Here is a 26,068-nt window from a genome sequence, read left to right as displayed (position 1 = left end):
TTGGACTTCAGAAATTAAATTAACCTGCAAAAAATACATTTTGTAAACTATTTTGTCCCAAGGCTTCTCCTTTTGCTATCAAAATGTTCAACTTTATGCAACTTCATGCAGACACATAGCAGAAGGCACTTACAATATGGGAAATGGTACAGTAATAAAGCTAAAGCGAACCTGTTGATACTTTAAAAAAAGACAAACCAAACAAACAAACAAACAAACAAACAAAAACTGGAGTGAGCAGACATGCAATTAACAATCAACTCACTGCTTTTTTCCCATGTTCACTCTTCGATACTGAAAGGGTTCCAACAAGGTAGCACCCAGGCCCTGCACCTTTTGGAATCCTAAACCAAAAAAGAAAAGATATCAAATACTGTGAATCACTGCATTCATTTTCAAATTTTAGTATACAATCATGCAGTAATATTAATTTGTCTTTTATTTGCAAAATTTAAATCCTACCTCTTTCCACTAGAATGATAAAAACTTAAAATCTGCCAAGTGAGCAGGTTTTACATAATAAACTTATTTTTTTCATGAAAGTTTAGATACTCTGTAAACATATAACTATGACAGACTTGAAGGTACTAAAAAGGATTAGAAAGGATCTGATAATGACTATAAAAAAAAACAACTAAATGCCCTAAATAATAAATTAAAACATGAAAAACCAATAAATAAAATATATGAATACTGCATAATAAGATGAAGATTGAGTTTACTGTTCCTATGTGAGGAGTGGCGATGTGTCCCATGTGGATGCCATGGTTAACAGATAGGAGTTACATGTATAACCAAACACACCAAAAATAAAGTGAAAAATACACTGAAGACACACAAGTGTAATGCAAGAGATGCTTTCACAATGAGAGATGACTTAGGCACCATCTGTTGCTGCATTTTTTCTCTGCACACACAGTTTGAACATATGAGTGGTGTTTAATAATTTATCTACCGGAGTATGAAAGGAAGTAGCAAGCATGTTGAAACAAGTCACGGCATGTTTTGACATGTCTCAAGGTTACTCATACACAGATGTGGTTCAGTGTGAGACTAACATTTTAAGAGACAGGATGTCAGGAGAGTCCTCGTGCGAATCAAATAAGAAAATGCTAGATTTAGAGCACCGTTCAGTGATAAAATCTCTCACAAAACAAGTGAAAAAGACAAAAGAGATCCATGAATGCATGACTGCAGTTTATGGTGAGTATACCACATCATCCTTCAAAATAAAAATTTGGAGCAAGCAATTTAATTGGATAGAGTCCATTGAAGGTGAACCTCACACTGGATGGCCAGTGGAAGCAATTTCCACAGAAAGGTATAAGAAAGTTAAGGATTCAAATTTGGCAAATAGACTAATTAAGGTTTTCTAAATAGCTGAAGAAATGGGCATCTCGGCAGGTACAGTTTGGAAAATAATTCATGAAAATTTGGCATGTCAAAAGGTCAGAGCAAGATGGTTTCCAAGAATGCTGATGTCATGCGAGAAGGCCACGAGGCTCCAGTGCTGTCAGGAGAACTTGGTGGAGACCTAATGAATTTTTTTTCATTGTTTGGTGACTGGAGATGAGATTTTGTTCTATCACAGAGATCCTGAGTCCAAAATAGAGTTAATGCAGTGGAGGCACAAGTCATCCCCCACCCCTAAAAAGTTCAAGACTGAAAAATCTGCAGGCAAAGTCATGGCAATTATCTTCTGGAATTTTGAAGGACTATTGCTTCTGGAGTTCATGTCACACAAGACAACCATAACTGGGGAGAGTTACACCAACACAATGATTGCTTAGCGGGAGTCAATTATGGAGAAGAGACGAGGAAAACTCACAGCAGGAATGCTGCTTCTTCACAACAATGAACCAGTTCACATGTCATGTCAACCACAGCCTGCCATCCAAAAATGTGGGTTCCAGCAGCTGAACCATTCACCCTTCAGTCCTGACCTGGTTTCTTCAGATTATTTCCTGTACCGAGTTTGAAGAAATCTCTCCATGTACAGTGGTTTTCAAGTGATGAAAAAGTCAAGGTTAAACAGAAGATTTTTTCAAAAGGAGTTTAAAGTCATTGCAGGAAAAGTGGAAGAAGCGTATTGAGCTATCAGGGTACTATATTGAAAAATAAAACAAAAACTTTTTGAAAACTCTTTTCTTTCCTACTGAGGGAGATAAATTATTGAACGCCTCCCGTTGAAGCATCATTCAAAATCTGGATCTGATTTCTCTTGAATTTAACGTTTAAACTCTGGAAGGTTTGAAGTTAGAATTGTTCGAATTATGAGGCACAACTGTACAGGCACAAGAAAAATAAGTGTAGTATAAACAGTTACATTATAACATACCAATTAGATTTTTTTAAGCAAATACTTAATGAAAAAACTATATCTTTATGAACTTTGCTTAACACTAATGTTAAATAGCTTAGCCTTTTAATAGATAGGTCTAAAAGTCTTTAAATGGAAACAAACACCAAAAATATACCACATACCAAAAAATGATTTCTATTAAGCGTCACAAGCAATTTAGAAAAATCTAAAGATAAATATAATAATAGTTACCAACTAAAACTAGATAATATAGTTATCTACAGAAACACTACATAAAATTGTTATGTTATACTGTGTGTATATATAAATATTACATTTCTTTCTGGTCTATGGCAAACATTATATAGCTTCACAGAATTCCATAATGTAGTCTTTTACGATGCTGTAAACGTTTGTCAATTTATTAAAGGCTAAAGGTTTCAAAATGTAATATATGCACTTCAGAGTGAAGACATGGGCAAAAGAAATACACCATATTGAAAGCTTGATTTCTATTATATTAGCATGCATCAGCAATAAAGCAGTCAACAAAATGATAACTCTACATCAGTTGTGAAAGACTAGGAAGATGAAAGAACTACACCTAGGGACAGTAAAAGTACAGTGCATCCGGAAAGTATTCACAGCGCATCACTTTTTCCACATTTTGTTATGTTACAGCCTTATTCCAAAATGGATTAAATTAATTTTTTTCCTCAGAATTCTACACTTTACACCCCATAGTAACAACGTGAAAAAAGTTTACTTAAAAAAATTGAGAAAGCACATGTACATAATTATTCACAGCCTTTGCCATGAAGCTCAAAATTGAGCTCAGGTGCATCCTGTTTCCCCTGATCATCCTTGAGATGTTTCTGCAGCTTAATTGGAGTCCACCTGTGGTAAATTCAGTTGATTGGACATGATTTGGAAAGGCACACACCTGTCTATATAAGGTCCCACAGTTGACAGTTCATGTCAGAGCACAAACCAAGCATGAAGTCAAAGGAATTGTCTGTAGATCTCCGAGACAGGATTGTCTCAAGGCACAAGTCTGGGGAAGGTTACAGAAAAATTTTTGCTGCTTTGAAGGTTCCAATGAGCACAGTGACCTCCATCATCCGTAAGTGGATGAAGTTCAAAACCACCAGGACTCTTCCTAGAGCTGACCGGCCATCTAAACTGAGCGATCGGGGGAGAAGGGCCTTAGTCAGGGAGGTGACCAAGAACCCGATGGTCACTCTGTCAGAGCTCCAGAGGTCCTCTGTGGAGAGAGGAGAACCTTCCAGAAGTACAACCATCTCTGCAGCAATCCACCAATCAGGCCTGTATGGTAGAGTGGTAAGACGGGCTGCCATGTGCCTTTTTCTAAGGAGTGGCTTCCAAAAGGCACCTGAAGAACTCTCGGACCATGAGAAACAAAATTCTCTGGTCTTATGAGACAAAGATTGAACTCTTTGGTGTGAAGCCAGGCGTCATGTTTGGAGGAAACCAGGCACCGCTCATCACCAGGCCAATACCATCCCTACAGTGAAGCATGGTGGTGGCAGCATCACGCTGTGGGGATGTTTTTCAGCGACAGGACCTGGGATACTAGTCAGGATAAAGGGAAAGATGACTGCAGCAATGTACAGAGACATCCTGGATGAAAACCTGCTCCAGAGTGCTCTTGACCTCAGACTGGGGAGACGGTTCATCTTTCAGCAGGACAACGACCCTAAGCACACAGCCAAGATATCAAAGGAGTGGCTTCAGGAAAACTCTGTGAATGTCATTGAGTGGCCCAGCCAGAGCCCAGACTTGAATCCGATTGAACATCTCTGGAGAGATCTTAAAATGGCTGTGCACCAACGCTTCCCATCCAACCTGATGGAGCTTGAGAGGTGCTGTAAAGAGGAATGGGCGAAACTGGCCAAGGATAGGTGTGCCAGGCTTGTGGCATCATATTCAAAAAGACTTGAAGCTGTAATTGCTGCCAAAGGTGCATTGACAAAGTATTGAGCAAAGCCTGTGAATACTTATGTACATGTGATTTCTCAGTTTTTTTTATTTTTAACTAGCAAAATACCCGCGCCTTGCAGCGGTGAAGAAGTGTGTTAAAGAAGTTATGAAAAAGAAAAGGAAACATTTTAAAAATAACGTAACATTTGCTTTCTATTCATTTGCATAAGCACAGTCCTTCACTTGTATCTCGCGAATATTGTATTCATCTTAGGCATGACAAACGCCAGCGGCAGCATGTCTATGAACCTAATTTAAAGTTAAGCTTTACACCTTGCTTTCCTGTTCGTTTGCATAAGCACAGTCCTTTACCAGCAATTATTTAAAGACCAGGCACTTAAAAGTTTATCTCGCATTTTTGCTGAGTTTGTGCCAAACACTATTCTATCTCTGACTATCTCATCTTCGTTTGTATAAGCACAGTCCTTCACCAGCAATTTTAACTCGGTTAGAAAGTGATCAAAAGTCTCGTTTATACTCTGCATCCTGGCAATAAACATGTATCTCGCGAATATCGTATTTGTCTTAGGCATGACAAACGTCAGCAGCAGCGTGTCTATGTACTTAATTTAAAGTTAAGCTTTACACTTTGCTTTCCTATTCGTTTGCATAAGCACAGTCCTTCACCCGCAAGTTTAACTCCGTTACAGCAATTTTAAACTTGTATCTCATGAATATGGTATTCATCGTAGGCATGACGAACGCCAGCGTGTCTATAAACTTAATTTAAACTTACAGTTTACACCGTGCTTTGTTTCCGTAGTAGCTGCACTTATGAATATGCTTGTATGCGTCACTCGCTTCATATTCTTTTGCTGCCTTCTCAATTGTGTAATGCATTTTTTGTTCAGCGCTCTTTGGAGCTCTTCCTTGTTCGGTACATACTGCGTTCACAGTCAGTTCACATGAGCCGTTCTCTTGTGCGATCTTGCGATGTCCCCGGCTTTACCTGACCATTTCATTTTCGTTTGCATAAGCACAGTCCTTCACCCGTAGCGGCAGCGTGTCTATTGGATTGCCGCTGACGGATGGCCTTATATGGGCAGGCACTCAATTACGTGGGAGGCGTGACGATGAGGGACACAACTCCGCCTCACACGGCGACCGAGCTGCAGGCTATGGCCGTATATATGTACATAAGTAGGTTCCAGTTATGACCGTTACGCGTAGAATTTCGAAATTAAAACGTTTGTAAGTAAGCTGTAAGGAATGAGCCTGCCCAATTTCAGCCTTCTACCTACACGGGAAGTTGGAGAATGAGTGAGTCAGTCAGTCAGAGCTTTGCCTTTTATTAGTATAGATAAATTTGCAAAAACCTCAAGTAAACTTTTTTCACGTTGTCATTATGGAGTTTTGTGTGTAGAATTCTGAGGAAAAAAATGAATTTAATCCATTCTGGAATAAGGCTGTAACATAACAAAATGTGGAAAAAGTGATGCGCTGTGAATACTTTCCCGATGCACTGTATATGTTTGTAGGGAGTGCCTTGGAACCAAGAATTTCGAGGGCACAGAATTAGACACAGGCTAGTGAAGGATTATGGGTAATTGCTTAGATGTCCTCCATTCCAATAGGTGGCAGCAGAGAGATCCTTTATACATGACCATCTGCCATGTGTTATGGTGTACAGGCTACCTGGGGAATGACTGTTCCTTTAAATGGGAACTAGGTTTCAAGATTGAAGGTAAACCCATGCTCTTCTAGGTGAAACTCCAGGAATATGGTCAAGGTGCTCCAGAGGGTATTCCAGATTTTGGCAGTACTTTTGGGGATCACCATGGAAACAACCAACAGTCAGATCTTAAAAACTCACTTCAGCCAAAAGGACTAGGAGTTGAACAATAAGCAGGAATTAGGATTTCATTGGCCAAAGCATGGCAGGTTAGAGTAACAGAAAGAGTACAGAGGAACATATAGGAGGGTCTTATTGTTTTTAAAAGGGTGGAAATGTTAGGCCAATTCTAGACAAACAATGGTGCAAGAAAAATGTTTAGAAAGGCTCATTCTGGCAAATAGGGGTTTTAGGTGATTTATTACTTTTTGCCTCCTTGTATTTATGCCCCCAGTGCTATTATTTTCTTAATAACACTCTCTTCTTATAGAACACTGGTCTCTTTGGTGATCATTCAAGGTTTATAGTTGAGTCAGGAGTGTCCTTAAACGCCACCCGGTATTCTTTATGTTTTCAGAATAGAATTTAGCATTAGTCAGAGCATTGTCAGATGCGCTGACCCAAGCACGAATAAGGCTTCTGCAAGCAGAGAATGCTAATACAAAATTATCAAAAACAAGATATTATAATCACAATATTATCTATGAACCAAACAATTTTTTACAATGTTGATATAAACTTAAAAATGCCATATATATATATTTTTTGTACTTACTTATCATCTGGTAAAGATGTTACGAAGAAAGGATGAGAGCAGTTTGGCGGAAAAGTTAATGTATTGGCTTTTTTCTTGCCTATTAGGGCATTTTTATGAGTTTCATAAATGTCTAAGGTTAAAGTATTAGAAAGTCTGTGAGAAATATTAAAAGGCAAATCCTTCAACCGTTCTAACTCAGTAATGTGTTCATGACGGACTTGAAGCCGTACAGTATAGTCTCCTTTCTCCAACTTAAGTGAATACTGCAAAAAGAGGGAAAAAACTTTGTTAAAATATCAAATAATATGTCAACCAAGTATACAAACAAATTGAAAAAATCAAAAGTTATAAAGAAAATCAAATATGGCAACATACTATATACTAAAGAAATAATTCCAACAAGTCAGCTAAAATAGGTGATTAATCATACCTGATGTGGGTACGCATCTCCTGTCCCAAGAAGTCTTTTATTTTGGTCAAAAAGCATCCATAATTGACTGTCAAATTCTGACTCATAAAGCAACTCACAAAGTAAAGGGCAATTTGGAGTTACTTCTCCAATTTTAGGCTGTAAGTAAAAGGAAAATACGAATGAAAATTATCTCTGAAACTCTTGTATCCCACAGAAACAATGAGCAGTTATGAGTTTAGAGATAACTAGCAAACTTCTGGCAAAATATGCTATTTTGCCATTTTCAAAAAAATAAATACATTACAGTGCTTTTAAGAAAAACATAATTCACATTACAAGATATAAACCATAGTCTGATCAAAAATATAATTAATACAACATTTCAAGGAGGGGTTTAAAATGCATTAAATCATAAGCTCCAGTCCCCCTTTCCCAGATCTATTTGAAAAAGCTCATTAAAAAATATTTCCTCATATTAATTATAACAACGGGGGAAAACAAAGACTGGAACCTGTTACACTTATTTTAGAACAACATTAACACATTTCTGTAATGTTCCATCATTTAAAAAAAAAAACAAACAAAAAAAAAAAAAACACCCTTACACAAGATCTAGCTTTCTCAATGAATTAAGGAAGGAAGGCATATGAGGATTCCTCCAGATAAGCAAAATTAGTGGATGAGTTAAAGCTACATAGTCTACTCCCATCTGATGTTACTCTGTCATCATGCCATCACAGGACTAACTGTGAATCTGACACTATCTGATACATAGGCAAACATCTGTCTTAATTTACGACAGTCCCAAAACATGACTCGGCAAGTTAGATGGCATCGTTTACAATTAGGGTCCAGTCCCCAATATATCTATACTAATAAAAGGCAAAGCCCTCACTGACTCACTTACTCACTGACTGACTCACTCTCTCACTCATCACTAATTCTCCAACTTCCCATGTAGGTAGAAGGCTGAAATTTGGCAGGCTCATTCCTTACAGCTTACTTACAAAAGTTGGGCAGGTTTCATTTCGAAATTCTACGCGCAATGGTCATAACTGGAACTTATTTTTTCGTCCACATACTATAATAGACTTCTGCTCGATGGCCGTGGGAGGCGGAGTTACGCCTCCCACGTAATTTAGTGCCTGCCCATATAAGGCCGTCCGTCAGCGGCAGTCCAATAGAAACACTGCCGCTAAATATTCACGGGTTTAGGACTGTGCTTATGCAGACGAAGATGAGATGGTCAGGGTGGTGTTTGGCACAAACTCAGCGAAACTGCGAGAGAAACTTTTAAGTGCCGGGTCTTAGCTAACATTAAATACAACCGTGGATATTGCACGAGATGGCACCAGCACAGCTGGGAACCTTCGATGCATGTACACCCAGCGGCTCACTTGAACTGACGCAGTGCACAGACAAAAAGCAACAGTTCAAAAGAGTGCTGAACAAAAACCGAATTACACAATTGAGAAGGCAGCAAAAAAATATGAAGCGTGTGACACATACAAGCATATTCATAAGTGCAGCTACTGCGGAAACAAAGCACACGGTGGAAAAAGTCAATGTCCTGCTAAAGGAAGACAGTGTAAAAAAAACCCGTGCATGCAGTGTGTCACGTCTCAGATAAAGAGGAAGACGAGCTGTTTATTGATGCAGTAAAAAACGAATCGATGAATGAAACCTGTTATCTTTACAACAATTGACAAACACGGAATGTAACTTGAACACAACACATCCTACAAATACGAACCTAATTGAAAGAAATAATGATAATCAAATCCTTGATGACAGCAACACTCATAACACTCACAAAACAATTACTGTATATTGACAATAATGTTACGTTATTTTTAAAATGTTCCCTTTTCTTTTTCATAAACTTCTTTAACACACTACTTCTCTGCTGCGAAGCGCGGGTATATATGGTTTAATTTCAGGTGACTACCTGTTGAAGCTCATCGAGAGAATGCCAAGAGTGTGCAAAGCAGTAATCAGAGCAAAGGGTGGCTATTTTGAAGAAACTAGAATATAAAACATGTTTTCACTTATTTCACCTTTTTTTGTTAAGTACATAACTCCACATGTGTTCATTCATAGTTTTGATGCCTTCAGTGAGAATCTACCAATGTAAATGGTCATGAAAATAAAGAAAACACATTGAATGAGGAGGTGTGTCCACACTTTTGGCCTGTACTATAACTATATATACACTGCTCACAAAAATTAAAGGAACACTTTAAAGAAACACATTAGATACATCAGATCTCAATATGAAGTTGGATATCTATACAAATAACGACAGGGCAAAGTCTTAGGAACAAAAGGATGCCAAGTCTTTTAATGGAAATAAAAGTTTTCTGCCTACAGAGGGCTCAATTGTGTAGACACCCTAAAATCAGAGTGAAATGAAGATGTGGTAGGCTAGTCCATTTTTTCAAAAACTTAATTTCTGCTACTCAAAATGCTTTTCAGTATCTTGTGTGGCCCCCACGAGCTTGAATGCTTGCTTGGCAACGTCGGGCATGCTCCTAATGAGACGACGGATGGTGTCTGGTGGCATTTCCTCCCATATCTGTATGAGGGCATCCCTGAGCTGTTGTACTGTCTGAGGAGCAACCTGGCGGCGCCTAATGGACCGAAACATAATGTCCCACAGATGTTCTATTGGGTTTAAGTCAGGGGATCGTGAAGGCCATTCAATTGTTTCAATTCCTTCATCCTCCAGGTACTGCCTGCATACTCTTGCCACATGAGGCCGGGCATTGTCGTGCATTAGGAGGAAACCAGGACCTACTGCACCAGCGTAAGGTCTGACAGTGGGTCCAAGGATTTCATCCTGATACCTAATGGCAGTCAAGATGCCGTTGTCTACCCTGTAGAGGTCTGTGAGTCGCTCCATGGATATGCCTCCAAGATCATCACTGACCCACCACCAAACCAGTCATGCTAAACCATGTTACAGGCAGCATAATATTCTCCACGGCTTCTCCTGACCCTTTCACGTCTTTCACATATACTCAGGGTGAACCTGCTCTCATCTGTGAAAAGCACAGGACGCCAGTGGTGGACCTGCCAATTCTGGTATTCTATGGCAAATGCCAATTGAGCTCCCGGTGCTGTGCAGTGAGCACAGGGCAGTAGACATTTGGGCCCTCAGGCAACCCTCATGAAGTCTGTTTCTGATTGTTTGGTCAGAGACATTCACACCAGTGGCCTGCTGGAGGTCATTTTGTAGGGCTCTGGCAGTGCTCATCCTGTTCCTCCTTGCCCAAAGGAGCAGATACTGGTCCTGCTGATGGGTTATGGACCTTCTATGGCCCTCTCCAGCTCTCCTAGAGTAACTGCTTGTCTCCTAGAATCTCCTCCATGCCCTTGAGACTGTGCAGGGAGACACAGCAAACCTTCTGGCAATGACACGTATTGATGTGCCATCCTGGAGAAGTTGGACTACCTGTGCAACCTCTGTAGGGTCCAGGTATCGCCTCATGCTACCAGTAGTGACACTGACCATAGCCAAATGCAAAACTAGTGAAGAAACAGTCAGAAAAGATGAGGAGGGAAAAATGTCAGTGGCCTCCACCTGTTAAACCATTCCTGTTTTGGGGGTCATCTCATTGTTGCCCCTCTAGTGCATCTGTTGTTAATTTCATTAACACCACAGCAGCTGAAACTGATTAACAACCCCTCTGCTACTTAACTGACCAGATTAATATCCCATAAGTTTCATTGACTTTATGCTATACTCTGATTAAAAAGTGTTCCTTTAATTCTTTTGAGCAGTATATATATATATATATATATATATATATGTGCACATTGATGTTTCAGCCCTGTCATTGTTTATTTAAATCAAATGAATATATTTAAATTAATCCCAGAATTGCCATAAATTGTATGACTGTGCACATTATAACATTACTGATAAAGTCTAGATATACTACTGATATTTTCCTTATTACTAGATACACTATAGTAAAGCATGGATGCTGATAAAGTATTAGGAAAGTTAGGGCAGACTCCTTTTAATCAGGTTACTGAATTAAAAATAGAAAAAAAAACTATGTATGTGTTGGAAGAATGTAATATTTAAGACATATCTGATCAAAGGGTGGAAAAAGATTGGCAATATAAACAATATCAGAAAAATTATATATTGCAGAAGTTAAAACGGTTGAAATATAAAATTATTCTGTAATGGAGCTGCAGAAAACAATATCTTTACATTAGTTTCTTAAACTGGTTAGGTGTGTGCTACACAAAACAGTGTCAGTTTAGACTGGCCTAAGTTGCTGATTTAACTTCATTATGTACTGTAAACTGACTAAGCCAGTAGGGAATATAGAACGTATAGTTAAGCTTCAAATTATAAACAGAAAAAAATGGGATGTCTAGTTCAATATGCTGTTTCATCTACTGTACAAATATATATTTTTTAAAAATGCACTTTCAACAAATCTGTATCCACCATGTGATGAATCATTTTTCAACATTAAAAAGTAGCTCAAATTAGATTTGTAAGAGTGCAGTGTTAATTTATAAACAGATAACTTCATCCAAGGTATGTAAAATAAAAGCCTAAATATTATGTTTTTAAAAGTGAAAAAGATATTCACTTGAAATTGAAAGTAACAGAGGCATGAAAGAATCTATCCTGAATGTGTACAAATAGAATACTTAAGTGATAAATGTATTTTGAAATTGCCTTAAAATATCCAATAAAACACCTACCTGATGAAAGTTATATGTCAGAATAATCTCATACAGTTGACGATTGTTTGTAAAGACATCTCGGCAGCCTAAAGGTTTAATTTTTACAAGCACAGGTCTAAAACAAAAAAAAAAAAAAAATTAAGATACATCTCTTATTTACAGAAGCATAGAAAGAATGCTTTAAGTTACATATACAATAATACTATGGTGTTGCCATAACAATGACTGGAGGTGATATATTATCCTTTTTCTTGGTCTGATTACTATTGAGCTATTTATTTCTCATTTTAAATATGCATTCATACATATAGTACTTTTATAGTTTATTATCCAAATGGCAGGTTTAGATAAACAGTTACAGAAACACTCATAGTTTGACAATGTCCTAAGCAAATCAACTGTGGCAATGAAACAATTGTGAGTGCCTTGCTTGCTCAGAACTTCTCTTTTTATTTCGTACTAAATTATATTTTATTCTAAGTTTATTAACTTAGTGCAATAACTAGTGTGAAAACATAAATGACTGCATTACACACACAGTCTTAAATATGAAGTGCTGAATCATAGACATTTATAAAAGAAACAGAATCTATAAAAGTACATACCAGAATAGTTTCTGGTTTAATTAGCATCCTTAGAGATGCAACCTAACTTATCTAGTTAATAATTTTCTTGATCTAAATCAAAATAAAAACAGAGGTGCTTATAGTGGGTCCATCAGCTAAAGTGCAAATTGGTCTTGGACTTCTCAGCTCTTTCTCCGTCTTTTGCAAACCTCAAGTCCGCAATCTTGGTGTTCTTTGACAGTAACCTCTCTTTTGAGAAACAGTTTAATTCTGTATCAAGAGTTGCTTTTTCCAGCTTCGTCTATTAGGTAAGATCAAGCCTTTTTTATCTTCTAGGGATCTTGAGAAAGCTACTCATACTTTTTATCTTCTCTCACCTTGATTACTGCAACTTGCTGTATTCTGGGATTAGCAAATCCCTGATACGCAGGTTACAGTTGGTCCAGAATGCTGCCGCTCGCTTTCTGGTTGGGGCAAGAAAGACTGATTCTGTTTCTCCAATATTAGCTTCTTTACACTGGCTGCCTGTAAGTTTTCAAATTGATTTTAAAATCTTGTTGCTATTTTTTAAATCTTTACACGGGCTTGCTCCAGCCTATTTATCTGAATTGTGTGGTTTACACCAGCCATCTAGAGTGCTTAGATCTCCTAATCAGTTGTCTCTTGTTGTCCCTCGTACCAAGTGTAAAACTAAGGGGGACAGGGCTTTTGCAGCGGCTGCTCCTCACCTGTGGAACTCTTTACCTCATTACATAAAAGGAGTCGTCTACAATTGAACTGTTGAAAACAAGATTAAAGACTCGTTTCTATTCACTTGTATTCCGTGACCTTCAGTAATACTGATGGTTTCCTCATTGTGTAACACATTACTTCTATTTATTATTTATTTTATTTATGTTCATTTATTTATTTCTGTTTATGTCATTCATGTTAATTGTATGTTTTTCTTTTATTCTATTATTGTAAAGCACTTTGGCTAAAGCATTGCTATGTTGTTTTAAATGTGCTATATACAGTGGTGTGAAAAACTATTTGCCCCCTTCCTAATTTCTTATTCTTTTGCATGTTTGTCACACAAAATGTTTCTGATCAAACACATTTAACCATTAGTCAAATATAACACAAGTAAACACAAAAAGCAGTTTTTAAATGATGGTTTTTATTATTTAGGGAGAAAAAAAAATCCAAACCTACATGGCCCTGTGTGAAAAAGTAATTTCCCCCTGAACCTAATAACTGGTTGGGCCACCCTTAGCAGCAATAACTGCAATCAAGCGTTTGCGATAACTTGCAATGAGTCTTTTACAGCGCTCTGGGGGAATTTTGGCCCACTCATCTTTGCAGAATTGTTGTAATTCAGCTTTATTTGAGGGTTTTCTAGCATGAACCGCCTTTTTAAGGTCATGCCATAGCATCTCAAATGGATTTAGGTCAGGACTTTGACTAGGCCACTCCAAAGTCTTCATTTTGTTTTTCTTCAGCCATTCAGAGGTGGATTTGCTGGTGTATTTTGGGTCATTGTCCTGTTGCAGCACCCAAGATCGCTTCAGCCTGAGTTGACGAACAGATGGCCGGACATTCTCCTTCCGGATTTTTTGGTAGACAGTAGAATTCATGGTTCCATCTATCACAGCAAGCCTTCCAGGTCCTGAAGCAGCAAAACAACCCCAGACCATCACACTACCACCACCATATTTAACTGTTGATATGATGTTCTTTTTCTGAAATGCTGTGTTCCTTTTACGCCAGATGTAACGGGACATTTGCCTTCCAAAAAGTTCAACTTTTGTCTCATCAGTCCACAAGGTATTTTCCCAAAAGTCTTGGCAATCATTGAGATGTTTCTTAGCAAAATTGAGACGAGCCCTAATGTTCTTTTTGCTTAACAGTGGTTTGTGTCTTGGAAATCTGCCATGCAGGCCGTTTTGCCCAGTCTCTTTCTTATGGTGGAGTCGTGAACACTGACCTTAATTGAGGCAAGTGAGGCCTGCAGTTCTTTAGACGTTGTCCTGGGGTCTTTTGTGACCTCTCGGATGAGTCGTCTCTGCACTCTATGGGTTAATTTTGGTCGGCCGGCCACTCCTGGGAAGGTTCACCACTGTTCCATGTTTTTGCCATTTGTGGATAATGGCTCTCACTGTGGTTCGCTGGTGTCCCAAAGCTTTAGAAATGGCTTTATAACCTTTACCAGACTGATAGATCTCAATTACTTCTGTTCTCATTTGTTTCTGAATTTCTTTGGATCTTGGCATGATGTCTAGCTTTTGAGGTGCTTTTGGTCTACTTCTGTGTGTCAGGCAGCTCCTATTTAAGTGATTTCTTGATTGAAACAGGTGTGGCAGTAATCAGGCCTGGGGGTGGCTACGGAAATTGAACTCAGGTGTGATATACCACAGTTAGGTTATTGTTTACCAAGGGGGCAATTACTTTTTCACACAGGGCCATGTAGGTTTGGATTTTTTTTTCTCCCTAAATAATAAAAACCATCATTTAAAAACTACATTTTGTGTTTACTTGTGTTATATTTGACTAATGGTTAAATGTGTTTGATGATCAGAAACATTTTGTGTGACAAACATGCAAAAGAATAAGAAATCAGGAAGGGGGCAAATAGTTTTTCACACCACTGTAAATAAATTCGACATTGACATTATCTGCACTATTTGCAAAGACTTTTAAGAAGCTGATTAGTCCCTGATTGCACACTTGTTCCCTTTCTAATTTCTCCATTTTTATTAGTAGAGAAGGTATGACTAATGTGCCGAGTTAATGCACACCTACAATACACCATTAATTTGACCAGTACTGACACTGCCTGCTGCCATTTAGTGAAAGCATATGTGACTGAGAACTTCTGCATGTCTCATCTGTCATTTCACATATTTTTAGAATTATTGTTTTAACTGGAAAACACCACATCCCATTTTGATGTCTGTTGCTATATCATCATTCTGGAATAATTAGACGATTTTTTTTACTTTAATTCCAAAAAACATTACAGAGAAAAAATGTTAAATTTTTCAACCAGCTTGCTTTTCACACATTTTTAGCCATCTACGCAACTTTGTGACCATGTGTTTATTTAATCAATTTTAATATGTTCAGCTATTAGAATTATCAATGAAGAAAATCTTATGTTTTTGTACAAGTATCTGTTTGCATTATTGTGTGTTACATACATGAAAGTCTCAGGTTATAGGAATCTCAATTTAGGGCAATTCCACAGATACAAATAGCACATAAAACCCACAAAATTTTCTTTTCAATTGAATTCAGTTTTCATCTAGCCAGTGCAGTTTTTTACTCACATTGAAGAGAACTATGTTAGTTTTGAAGGAGATAAATACATAGCGGCCATCACCATGGTTGGGGTATGAGCACTGCACAGTAAGTCATCATTATTAATCATTGCGTCCTTAAGCAGCGCGCACAGCCATTCAGCTGGCCAGTTAGTAGAATTTTAGAAACAACTACTTGTAATTTCTAAGTTTCAAGTACATGTGCCAGCTGTGTTATCTCAGAGAGTTTAGCTGTAGGAAGGGAAAGTGACACTCAGTGAACCCTCAGAAAAGGCAGCACATCACTTCAAAAACATCAATCGTCAGATAGTGGTGAGGTTTTCATGCCATCATTATAGCTTTTTAAATCTAAAGAGGTACCTGTAGGATGTTTAAGTATACTGTAAGGTCGACATGCTGTGCATACTTGTAGTTTATTTTAATTACATATAGTAATATAACTTCATTGTCACTTTGAAAAAGTTTTCCGTAAAATAAGTAATAAAGCATTATGCATTATTTATGGAAAGTTCCAACTTTCATACAATGTTAGATAAATGTTCAGATAACTTGTTCATAGCCATAGGACCATCTGCATTTTACTGTAAAATCTATTCATATTAGTATACACTGAAAACATTACCATTTGTCAACTCTAACGTCTTTCCATGATTAGTGTATTCTAGAAACTCTCTTTATGAAGACAGAACCTTTAAAAAAGTAAATCCAGAAGCATTTTCTTCTTTATTTGTTTAAACAATCACTACACTGATTGAGGTTTACCCACCTAAGCACTCAAACCTCCTTTATTTCTTGTGTTCCTTTTTAAAACATACAAGCACAAGTGTTGTAGTAATGCAATGTATATAAGATTATTAAAACAAACTGTTAACAAGAAATTTGTCATTTGGGAGTGTTATTTTTTATGTATAAACTACAAAGATTCAGTATGCTGTACTTTTCCTGAAATACTGTATATAGAGTTCAAGCTTCTGCAGTGGGCTGGCGCCCTGCCCGAGGTTTGTTTCCTGCCTTGCGCCCTGTGTTGGGTGGGGATTGGCTCCAGCGGACCCCCGTGACCCTGTAGTTAGGATATAGTGGGTTGGATAATGAATGGATGGAGTTCAAGCTTATTAATTTGTATACCTAAATTATTGAAATCAAGCTGTTAACCTCATGGAAAAACAGGATCAACATCTGAAACCCATACACCAAGAAATAGTGTACCATAAAACAACGAAGCCCTGCAGAGTAACCTATAATTCTTGCATCAGTCAGCCTTACATAACTGAACAACATAATGCTGCTTAAAACTTAAAAACACTGCTCTGTCCTATTGGAAACCTTGCATTTTGAATAATGCAAAGGAATGTAGTGCTCTTGAAACGTTATACTGGATTTTGAATACTGTTCTCACAGCCACAGATTTAACACTATTTTACAGTATCTTAAAAACTAGTGCCTCTTTTCCTCAAAGAACTGTGTTTTAATCAGATATAAAAGCATTCTTATTAAGTCAGTATCTTTTTAAATTTAAATAAAACTACAAAAAATACAAGTTCCAAAAAATGCAAATACAAAAAATAAAGTATATAATGTATATAAAAAGAAGGTAAAAACATTAAGTGCTCATTTAAGTTTTCTTTTGTTATATGTTAAAAATATTCAGAAAATAACTGAAAATCCTCGGGCTGTCAGTAGCATGCTAGACACATAATGATAGAAATATATTTTAATAATTAAGATAAGGAAAAATCTATTGTGTTTTCAAAAACAGTAAGTTGTTTTTACACCTGACCAGACCGAAATATGATAAAATGTCTTATAAGATATGAAAAAAAAATAAAATTAGATTTACCTGCAAAAATAAGATTAGAAATAACATTTACTTTAGTACATAACATGTCTACAGTTGTCTGCACAGGTTATTCTTGTGGTCTGTATGTTGCTCATAAGCATGCAGCACTCAAAAGATGTGTCACAATGTAATTTGCCAAGATAAATGACTTTTACCTTAATGGTTGCACCCAATTTTTAAGGTTTATACTTGGTGAAATGTCTTCATATTTTAATGCAGACAATACTTCAAATCTAGTAACACCTTCAGAAGCATGCTAAAGAACAAATGACAAAAAAAGCAAGAAAACCAAGAGTCTTTAAGAGATTTACTTTCTTTATCATGAGAAGCAAAAAACAAAAAGAATTCAGACAACTAAAAAAGTTGTAAAGTGAATACAGGTCAAATCCTGTTATAGCAATACTGAAATAACAAAAAATTTTCAGAAATCTTTTTGTTGGCCCAGAAAGATGTTCATGCAACATCATCATATTTAACAGATTTTGTTTTAATGAAATGTAAATTTCAGTATAACAAATGTTTTTCCTAACAAAAATGGCCTCAAAGATAATAATGAGATGCAAAAAATACTCAATGCCATGCCTATACTTTCGCAGAGGATCGGAGACCCTACAACAGGCTGTCTTTCTTGTTAGACAAAAAGAAAGTGACAGTTTGTTGCGCAATTTGCCGTCTTGTCTCAGTGAGGCTCAGCGAGAGTGTAGGCAAAATATCATATTGGCATAGCCAAATGTGAGTCAGTGCTCCACTAACCATCCGTGCGGTTAGTTGAGTTGTGTTCAGATACTGTACTGTTTGAATTTCATAATGCTTCTCAATATTTTTTTTTTGCAATGATCAAAAAAAGTGAGAAATTACATAAGTTTATGCTGAAAAGAAAGTTACATCTAACGTCTCATTTTTATTCTGTTTTCATACTTGTGTTTCTTAAAATTTTTTTTTTTTTAAAATACAGGAACTTTATTACTGCTTAGAGAACACAGGTACAGTTTCAAGATTTCATTTAAAATAGGAACTGTTACTTCAGTACTTAAGCACACAAGATAGAAGCCGTGACACGGGCCAAACGTCCTGCTTTAGCTTCCATCTTCAAATTAGAAGAACACCAGTGGCTCAGAATTTACCAATGAGGCAGACCAGGACTGTGAGGAAGAGCAGGTCAAAGCCAAGTGTTAAATGTTAAAACGATTGTATGACAAGCCTGATCCTGCAGAGGACAACCAATTGTTTTACCCTTGGTTTCCTGTTTACCAGATGCAGCAGAGAAGTTATGGAGCTATCTTTGCACCGTTACTGTTAGAGATGGTGAATTGCAGACGACCCCGGTCACGATAGCACACTATTTTCCCCATTTTTGTTACAACAAAATTTCCATTATAACTAAATATTTTTATGGTCCAATGAATTTTATTACAACAGGATTCTACCAGTATCAAGAAACTTTTTAAGATTTTGAGTATTTTACAAATGATTTAAAAATAAAACCAATTTTAGTGTGGTATTCTGATCAATCATCTACCAAGGCAGATACTCACAATGTGAAGAGGTGAGGGAGAACAGGTCAAGCCATGGAAACTTATTACATAATCAATTGTAACATCACCCAGACTTGCCCACCATCGAGCAATGCAAAACTCAACTGTCCTTCCTTCCTGCAAAAATAAATTTGAAATCTTCAACATCTGAAAACTGCTATCAAAACATTCACAATAAAATTAGTTTTTGGGGAAGGCTGTTGGAAAGAAATTACATTTGTTATTGTCAGATCTCTTCGAATTCTGAACATAAAAAAAAATAATTTTTTGGCCATTTCTAAATACAGCAATTACAAAAAAAAAAAACATATAATCTTTGTTTTAATAAATTATGCAAGGAAATTTTAAAAATGTGATCTGGAAAGCAAAACGAGGATTAATTTTTGAAAATGATTAACTCTGTGATACTGAAAAAAATTTGGATAAAACACTCAGCTAAAAAAATAAATGTACTGTATATTAATATGCATCAGCCATAACCAGGTCTGGAACATATACAAATACATGAATTAGTTGCACTCATAGATACCAATAAAACATACTTCATCTTTCTATGGTCTATATATCTCAATGAACACTGGCACAATCACGATTTTACAGGACCAAAAAGGTCTATGATAAAAACAAACTTGAATAACTTTACTTACAAGCACAGGAAACACTTCTGTAACTGAACCCTTTTCTAGAAGAGAAGAAAACTTGTAGAATTCATTAGCACGATAAGCTTTCTGTTTAACAAGATGGACTGCATGAAGAACAAATTTTGAAGACACATCACTTGAGTTGGAAGTTAAGGTAACCTCTGGGGGAAAAAAAGTGTAAAAAAAAAAAAAAATGTTATCTTTGTATTAAAAATTTTACTATCAATAAAACTTACTGTGTTTTAAATTTTTAATCTCCTGGATGTTTTTACTTTGTGTTAGACAGGGATATATTAAATGAAAAAGTTTCAACTAAGCATTCAAAAAATGAAATTAAAATACTGTACATTGGAAACATGATTTTCATAATAAAAAAAACAGATTATAGATCACAATAAACTAGAGGCAGCAATAATTCAAATCATCAAATAAACTTAAAGCATCACGTTGAAACATGTGTTGTACCTTTTATTTCTTATACACTCATCTGCTGTACAAGGAAATCATGTTTTGTGTCAATTATTGTTTTATGTTGTAGTGCTTTTCTTTACTTTCATTTAGCAATCTTGAAAAAGCCTATTGTCTCCAAAGATGAAGCGCTCACTGAGAGCAAATAGGAGTTGTGTGGGAGGTGTGAAATCAGTGTTCGTTTGTGGGTTTGGGGTTGGTGTATGTTTCCCATTGACACTAATAACAGGGAAGTTCAAATAGGAGTGTGAAGGATGAACAGGAAAGGAACTATGATAAATTAATAATTATTTCGTTATGAATGTACCCTTTTATATATGACTGATTAAAATATCACATTGCACATACAAAAATGACTGACGCATTGACTCACCACTCTTTGAGAACCACTATCCTATAATTTTACATATCATTAAGGGACACACATAAGTTAGTAATACAGTTGCAATTTAACTTATATTATTTGGTTATTTTTAAAATTTTGACGGACTTCAGATGATGTTAGATGAATGCAGAATATGTAAATATGATTTTAAAAAAAAGTTTATTGCTATACTGATTATACTGTTGATAAGTATCAGATTCATTGTTAAAAGTCCATTTCAGTATTCGTATAATTCCACTTTGTTACTTACAATTATGGATGTCCTAAATACAATTTCAAAAAGGCATATACTAATGTTAAGTTCTTTTTTTGCTAATATACTCTCATGCCACTACACTATTAAAACTCCTGCTTAAAACGCAACAGAGTCAGATTCATGCAGGTGTTTACACAGAAAATAGATTACTGTAATACTTTGAGTAACAGCACTCTATAAACATATGTTACTTAAAACCTTATAGATGTTAATTTATTTAGTTTGTTAATTCCATATTATACTTCTTAACTGATTTCTAAGTAGTATACTCTTTTACTGTGCTAAGTAGTACAAAAATTCAGAGAAAAGTATAAAATAACCATTTTAATAACAAAATAAGCTTTATAAACTTAAAGTCAGAACAAGCCATCAAAACTTTTACAAAATAACCACAGAAAGTAGCTACATCTGCATCTTTGGTCCAAGCACATATTTCGAGTAGTACAGTTAATAGTTATCCACATTCAAAATAGACTGTATTTTAAATGTACAATAAAATGTAAATTCATTGCATGCTGTAAAAAGCACTTATTACTAAAATTTGTACAAGTCTAACAACTAAATACTTTTACACTCTTTCGTTTACAGAAATCAGTAATGTTTTTAATAAAGAACCCATCCTATATTTTCATCAGGAGAGAGCAAAGTGTTTGGCCTTAACTGTGTGCAAATATGAAAGAGAGAAAAATGAGTTATGCAAATTATATTTTGGTATTTTACTAATACTGTATACTTCTTTCACACTGATCTGTGCTCAACAGCTCTGAAAAACAGCTCACCAAAATTACTAAAGTAAACAATATGTCTTTCAAAATTTTAACATGGGGTCTTTTTTACTAGTTTCTGCTAAGAAAAATAACATCTTTACCACAGAAATTAACTTAAAATTAATTCCCTATGAAACACTGTACTATTCAACAAATCATTTGTATAATTTTTATCATGTTATTATCATCACTTATATTGCTCTGTAGCCTCAGCAGACTTCTTTCTAGGAAAATATCTGAAATTTTAAGGAATAGGTTAGCTATGGGAAAGCAACTCTCTGGTCCCAGAGAAAAGGGACAGCAGAGGTTATGGGAGTCTAACTTACCTAAAGGTAGCACCACAGAAAGGAAAGAAACTACCCCTTCAGCAGTGAATGTAGCTATTAAAAGGAAGCATTCCTTCTAAAAGAAAAGTTGGCTACATTTCTTGAAAAATGAAAGTAATCTGCAAAAGTGGCTGCCTCAGGGTTTTAAAAAATATATGCTAATTACACCACCTTTGTAGGGACTAATAACTGAGGCAGAGCAGGCTCTGAGAGACTGCTTTAGAACTACGGACTGGGATATTCAGTAGGGATCATATAGTGAGAACATTGAGGAGGTTGTTGACTGCACTACTGACTACATCAACTTCTGTATGGACATTGTAGTTCCAGTAAGAACAGTACGCTGCTATGCTAAAAATAAGCCATGGATTACATGTGACATCAAGGGCCTTTTGAACCAGAAGAAAAGGGCTTTTAAAGGCAGTGATGAGCATGAGCTCAAGCGCATGCAGAAGGAACTCCGAGTCCAGCTCAGGGTGGCGAAGGAGCAGTACAGGAGAAAGCTGGAGCAGAAGTTACAGAATAACAGCATGAAGGAAATATGGGATGGGATGAAGATCATCACTGGCTGCAGCTCGAAGCAGGGTGCCACCATCGAGAGAGACGTGGAGACAGCAAACCAAATGAACAACTTCTTTAACAGGTTTGACCACCCTAACCCATTCTCACCTTGGGAGTACTGCACCCTCCTCCCATCCATCTGCGGATACCAGCATAGGAAAGACATCCCCACCCACAATTACAGCAGCCCAGGTAAGCAGAGAGCTGAGGAGACTTCGTGCCATGAAAGCAGTGGGTCCAAATGGAGTATCGCCACGACTACTGAAAGCCTGTGCGCTGGAGCTGGGGAGTCCTCTACAGTGCATCTTCAACTTGAGCCTGGAACAGGGGAGTCTTGAGGCTTTGGAAAACATCTTGCATCACCCCAGTCCCATAAGTATCATGTCCTAGTGAGCTGAATGACTTCCTGCCTGTTGCCCTAAAGTCACATGTGATGAAGACCATGGAGCGGCTGCTGCTTCACCACCTAAGGCCACAGGTCTGCCATGCCCTCGACCCTCTGCAGTTCGCATACCAGGAGAAGGTGGAAGTGGAGGGTGCCATCATCTATATGCCACACCGATCCCTCTCCCACTTGGACAGAGGCAGAGATGCTGTAAGAATTATGTTTCTGGACTCCTCTAGTGCCTTCGACACCATCCAACCTCTGCTCCTTAGGGACAAGCTGACAGAGATGGGAGTAGATTCATACCTGGTGGCATGGATCACGAACTATCTTACAGACAGACCTCAGTATGTGTGTGTGTGTCTCGGGAACTGCAGGTCTGACATTGTGGTCAGCAACACAGGAGCGCCGCAGGGGACTGTACTATCTCCGGTCCTGTTCAGCCTATATACATCGGACTTCCAATACAACTCGGAGTCCTGCCACGTACAAAAGTTCGCTGTCGACACTGCTATCGTGGGCTGCATCAGGAGTGGACAGGAGGAGGTGTATAGGAACCTAATCAAGAACTTTGTTAAATGGTGCGACTCAAATCACTTACACCTGAACGTCAGCAAAACCAAGGAGCTGGTGGTGGATTTTAGGAGACCCAGGCCCCTCCAGGACCCCGTGATTATCAGCGGTGACTGTGTGCAGAGGGTACAGACCTATAAAAACCTGGGAGTGCAGCTGGATGATAAATTGGATGGACTGCCAATACTGATGCTCTGTGCAAGAGAAGATAGAGCCGACTATACTTCCTTAGAAGACTGGCATCCTTCAACATCTGCAATAAGATGCTGCAGATGTTCTATCAGACGGCTGTGGCAAGTGCCCTCTTCTATGTGGTGGTGTGCTGGGAAGGCAGCATAAAGGACACCTCAGGCCTGGACAAACTGGTGAGGAAGGCAGACTCTATTGTAGGCATGGAGCTGCACAGTTTCACATCCGTAGCAGAGCGATGGGCGCTGAGCAGGCTCCTGTCAATCATGGAGAATCCACTGAACAGTATCATCTCCAGACTGAGGAGCAGCTTCAGCGACAGACTGCTGTCACTGTCCTGCTCCACTGACAGACTGAGGAGATCGTTCCTCCTCCACACTATGCGACTCTTCAATTCTACCTGGGGGGTAAATGTTCACACTATATAAAGTTATTGTCTGTTTACCTGCATTTTTATCACTCTTTAATATTTTATAGTATGCTGCTGCTGGAGTATGTGAATTTCCCCTTGGGATTAACAAAAGTATCTATCTATTGTGAAGGACAGCCGGGTCCCATGCCCGGCAGGGATGACCCTGCTGCTTATGTTCCGGGGGAGACACCATGGGCACTCCAGTACCTCCCCCGGGATGCTTGGTGACAGCCTCCATGGCTGACGGTGATTCCCCAACCACCCGCAGGGCTCCATGGGAGATGGAGTCCTCCACAGCCTGGTTGGGGGCTCAGATGGCCGCTAGGGGGAGCTGCATGGACTCAGCAGCCTGGCTGGACAAATCTTCAGCCCCACCCGGAGGTGCAATTAGGACTAGGTGGTCAAGCACCTGGAACACTTCCAGATGGGTTGTAAAAAGGGCCAGCCACCACCACTCAGAGAGCCAGAGTTGGTAGGAAGGAGACAAAGCTTGAGAAGGAGTGGTGGTAAAGGAAGGAAGGTGGTGTTGCTACGTGTTGGATTGGTGTTTTGTGGGACTGTGTATTGCCTGTGGGTCACAGGGAAGACGTGCGCCCACGGGTGAAGAAAAATAAATGTCTTTGTACTTTTTATACGTGTCTCCGTGTCCATCTGTGTCGGGTCCGGCGCCTATATGGTGCCTTTGTTACACTATCTACCCCTTAACTCACCGACAGAATAATAAGACCGACCAGAAACACCGGTATTACAAATTTAGTTTTGGAAAATAATAGGGGAAAAAAATCTCTCTCTACCTATTAAAAAGTGTTGAAATAAGTACAGTACACCTAATTCCCTTATAGCAATGTTCCAAATATTATCGAATAGGATAATATTCCACCAAAAAAAAAAAAAAGTTCAGATTTTTTAGGCTATATTGTATACCATAAGAAATGGACAAATGGATTCCCTATTCGATTTAAAATTAGAAAAAAAAATTCACTAGAGGAACTGTACAAAGCTTGTTTAGAATTTAGAAAAAGTTATTAGTGTTGTCCTTAAGGAGGTATCCAAGGTTACTATTAACCCTCTAAATATTTCAGTATCATTGAGTGGCAACTACATAATGGATTAAGTAATTTTAAAAATTTCCAGAGAGGTTGTGGATTGTGAATAGTGTTGAAACATTATTTGTGTTAATTTTACCTAAGCATTGTATTCTTTAATATATGTTCAATTGTTCTTACAATTTAGAGGTGAAAATGAGAAAAAAGACAATGCTCTTTTAATCTGAACCTTAAATAAATTTACTATTACAATTTAATACTTCACCATAGCATTTTCTAAGCCTGCTTAATCCTGAGCAGTGTTGCTGGAGGCTGAAGCCTGTTCTTGTAAGCACAGGGCACAAGGCAGGAACAACCCCTGGACAGGGTGCCAGTCCATCACACTGCGTACACACTCACAGACATGCACACACACCATAAACAAACACACACACACACACACACACTAGGGACAATTAAGTTTTGTCAATCCACCTAACCTGCATGTCTTTGGACTGTGGGAGGAACCCAGAACTCCAGAGGAAACCTAAGTGGACATGGGGAGAAAATGCAAACTTCCAAACAGGAAGAACCTGCAACATGAACCCTGGTCTACTTACTGTGAGTCAGTAATGCTACGCCCTGCACCACAATTTTATATATATCACAATTTATACAATTTTTATATTCTTACCTGCCCATGTAGCTCCCTGAGGAACTTTAATAAAGTGACGTCTGATTTGTCCAGGCTTAAAATACATATCCTTGAAAGGTATGTCGTAAGCAGTGATTTCATTTACCCTATAAATAAAAAAAGAGTAAAGGTTTAAATACACATAAATACTACATACAAGCTAAGAGTTGAATGAAGAAAACAGAATATTTCCAGACAGATTCAAATCCAAAAACAGTTAAAAAAAAACACAGAGTAGAATTACTAACTTACTTTGTAGGTATTATAACTGTTACAGGAACTTTAAACAAAGGACCTGCATTTGGTGCTGTAGTATCATAACCACATACCTAAGAGAGAGAAATTCACAAAA

At 37.6% G+C, this 26,068-nt stretch overlaps 1 protein-coding gene across 4 annotated transcripts in view; it reads right to left on the bottom strand.

Annotated features, from left to right (window-relative positions):
- Positions 1-26,068, bottom strand: part of tpp2 (tripeptidyl peptidase 2) — a 106,825-nt gene that overhangs the window by 26,121 nt on the left and 54,636 nt on the right. For 2 of the 4 annotated variants that reach the window (XM_039744670.1, XM_039744672.1), the window contains exons 15-23: positions 25,969-26,045; positions 25,717-25,823; positions 19,682-19,836; positions 19,035-19,151; positions 17,655-17,755; positions 11,816-11,912; positions 7,103-7,240; positions 6,691-6,935; positions 266-350 (exon numbers count right to left, since the gene is read on the bottom strand). In XM_039744670.1, coding sequence (XP_039600604.1) covers positions 266-350; positions 6,691-6,935; positions 7,103-7,240; positions 11,816-11,912; positions 17,655-17,755; positions 19,035-19,151; positions 19,682-19,836; positions 25,717-25,823; positions 25,969-26,045 — 1,122 coding nt within the window. The remainder of the gene's footprint in view (positions 1-265; positions 351-6,690; positions 6,936-7,102; positions 7,241-11,815; positions 11,913-17,654; positions 17,756-19,034; positions 19,152-19,681; positions 19,837-25,716; positions 25,824-25,968; positions 26,046-26,068) is intronic. The other 2 variants (XM_039744671.1, XM_039744673.1) reach the window with 1 other exon arrangement.

This window comes from Polypterus senegalus, chromosome 2, assembly GCF_016835505.1.
Source record: "Polypterus senegalus isolate Bchr_013 chromosome 2, ASM1683550v1, whole genome shotgun sequence".
NCBI lineage: Eukaryota > Metazoa > Chordata > Cladistia > Polypteriformes > Polypteridae > Polypterus > Polypterus senegalus.
Note: the sequence above shows the minus strand (reverse complement) of the source record. Positions and strands in the feature narration are given on the sequence as shown.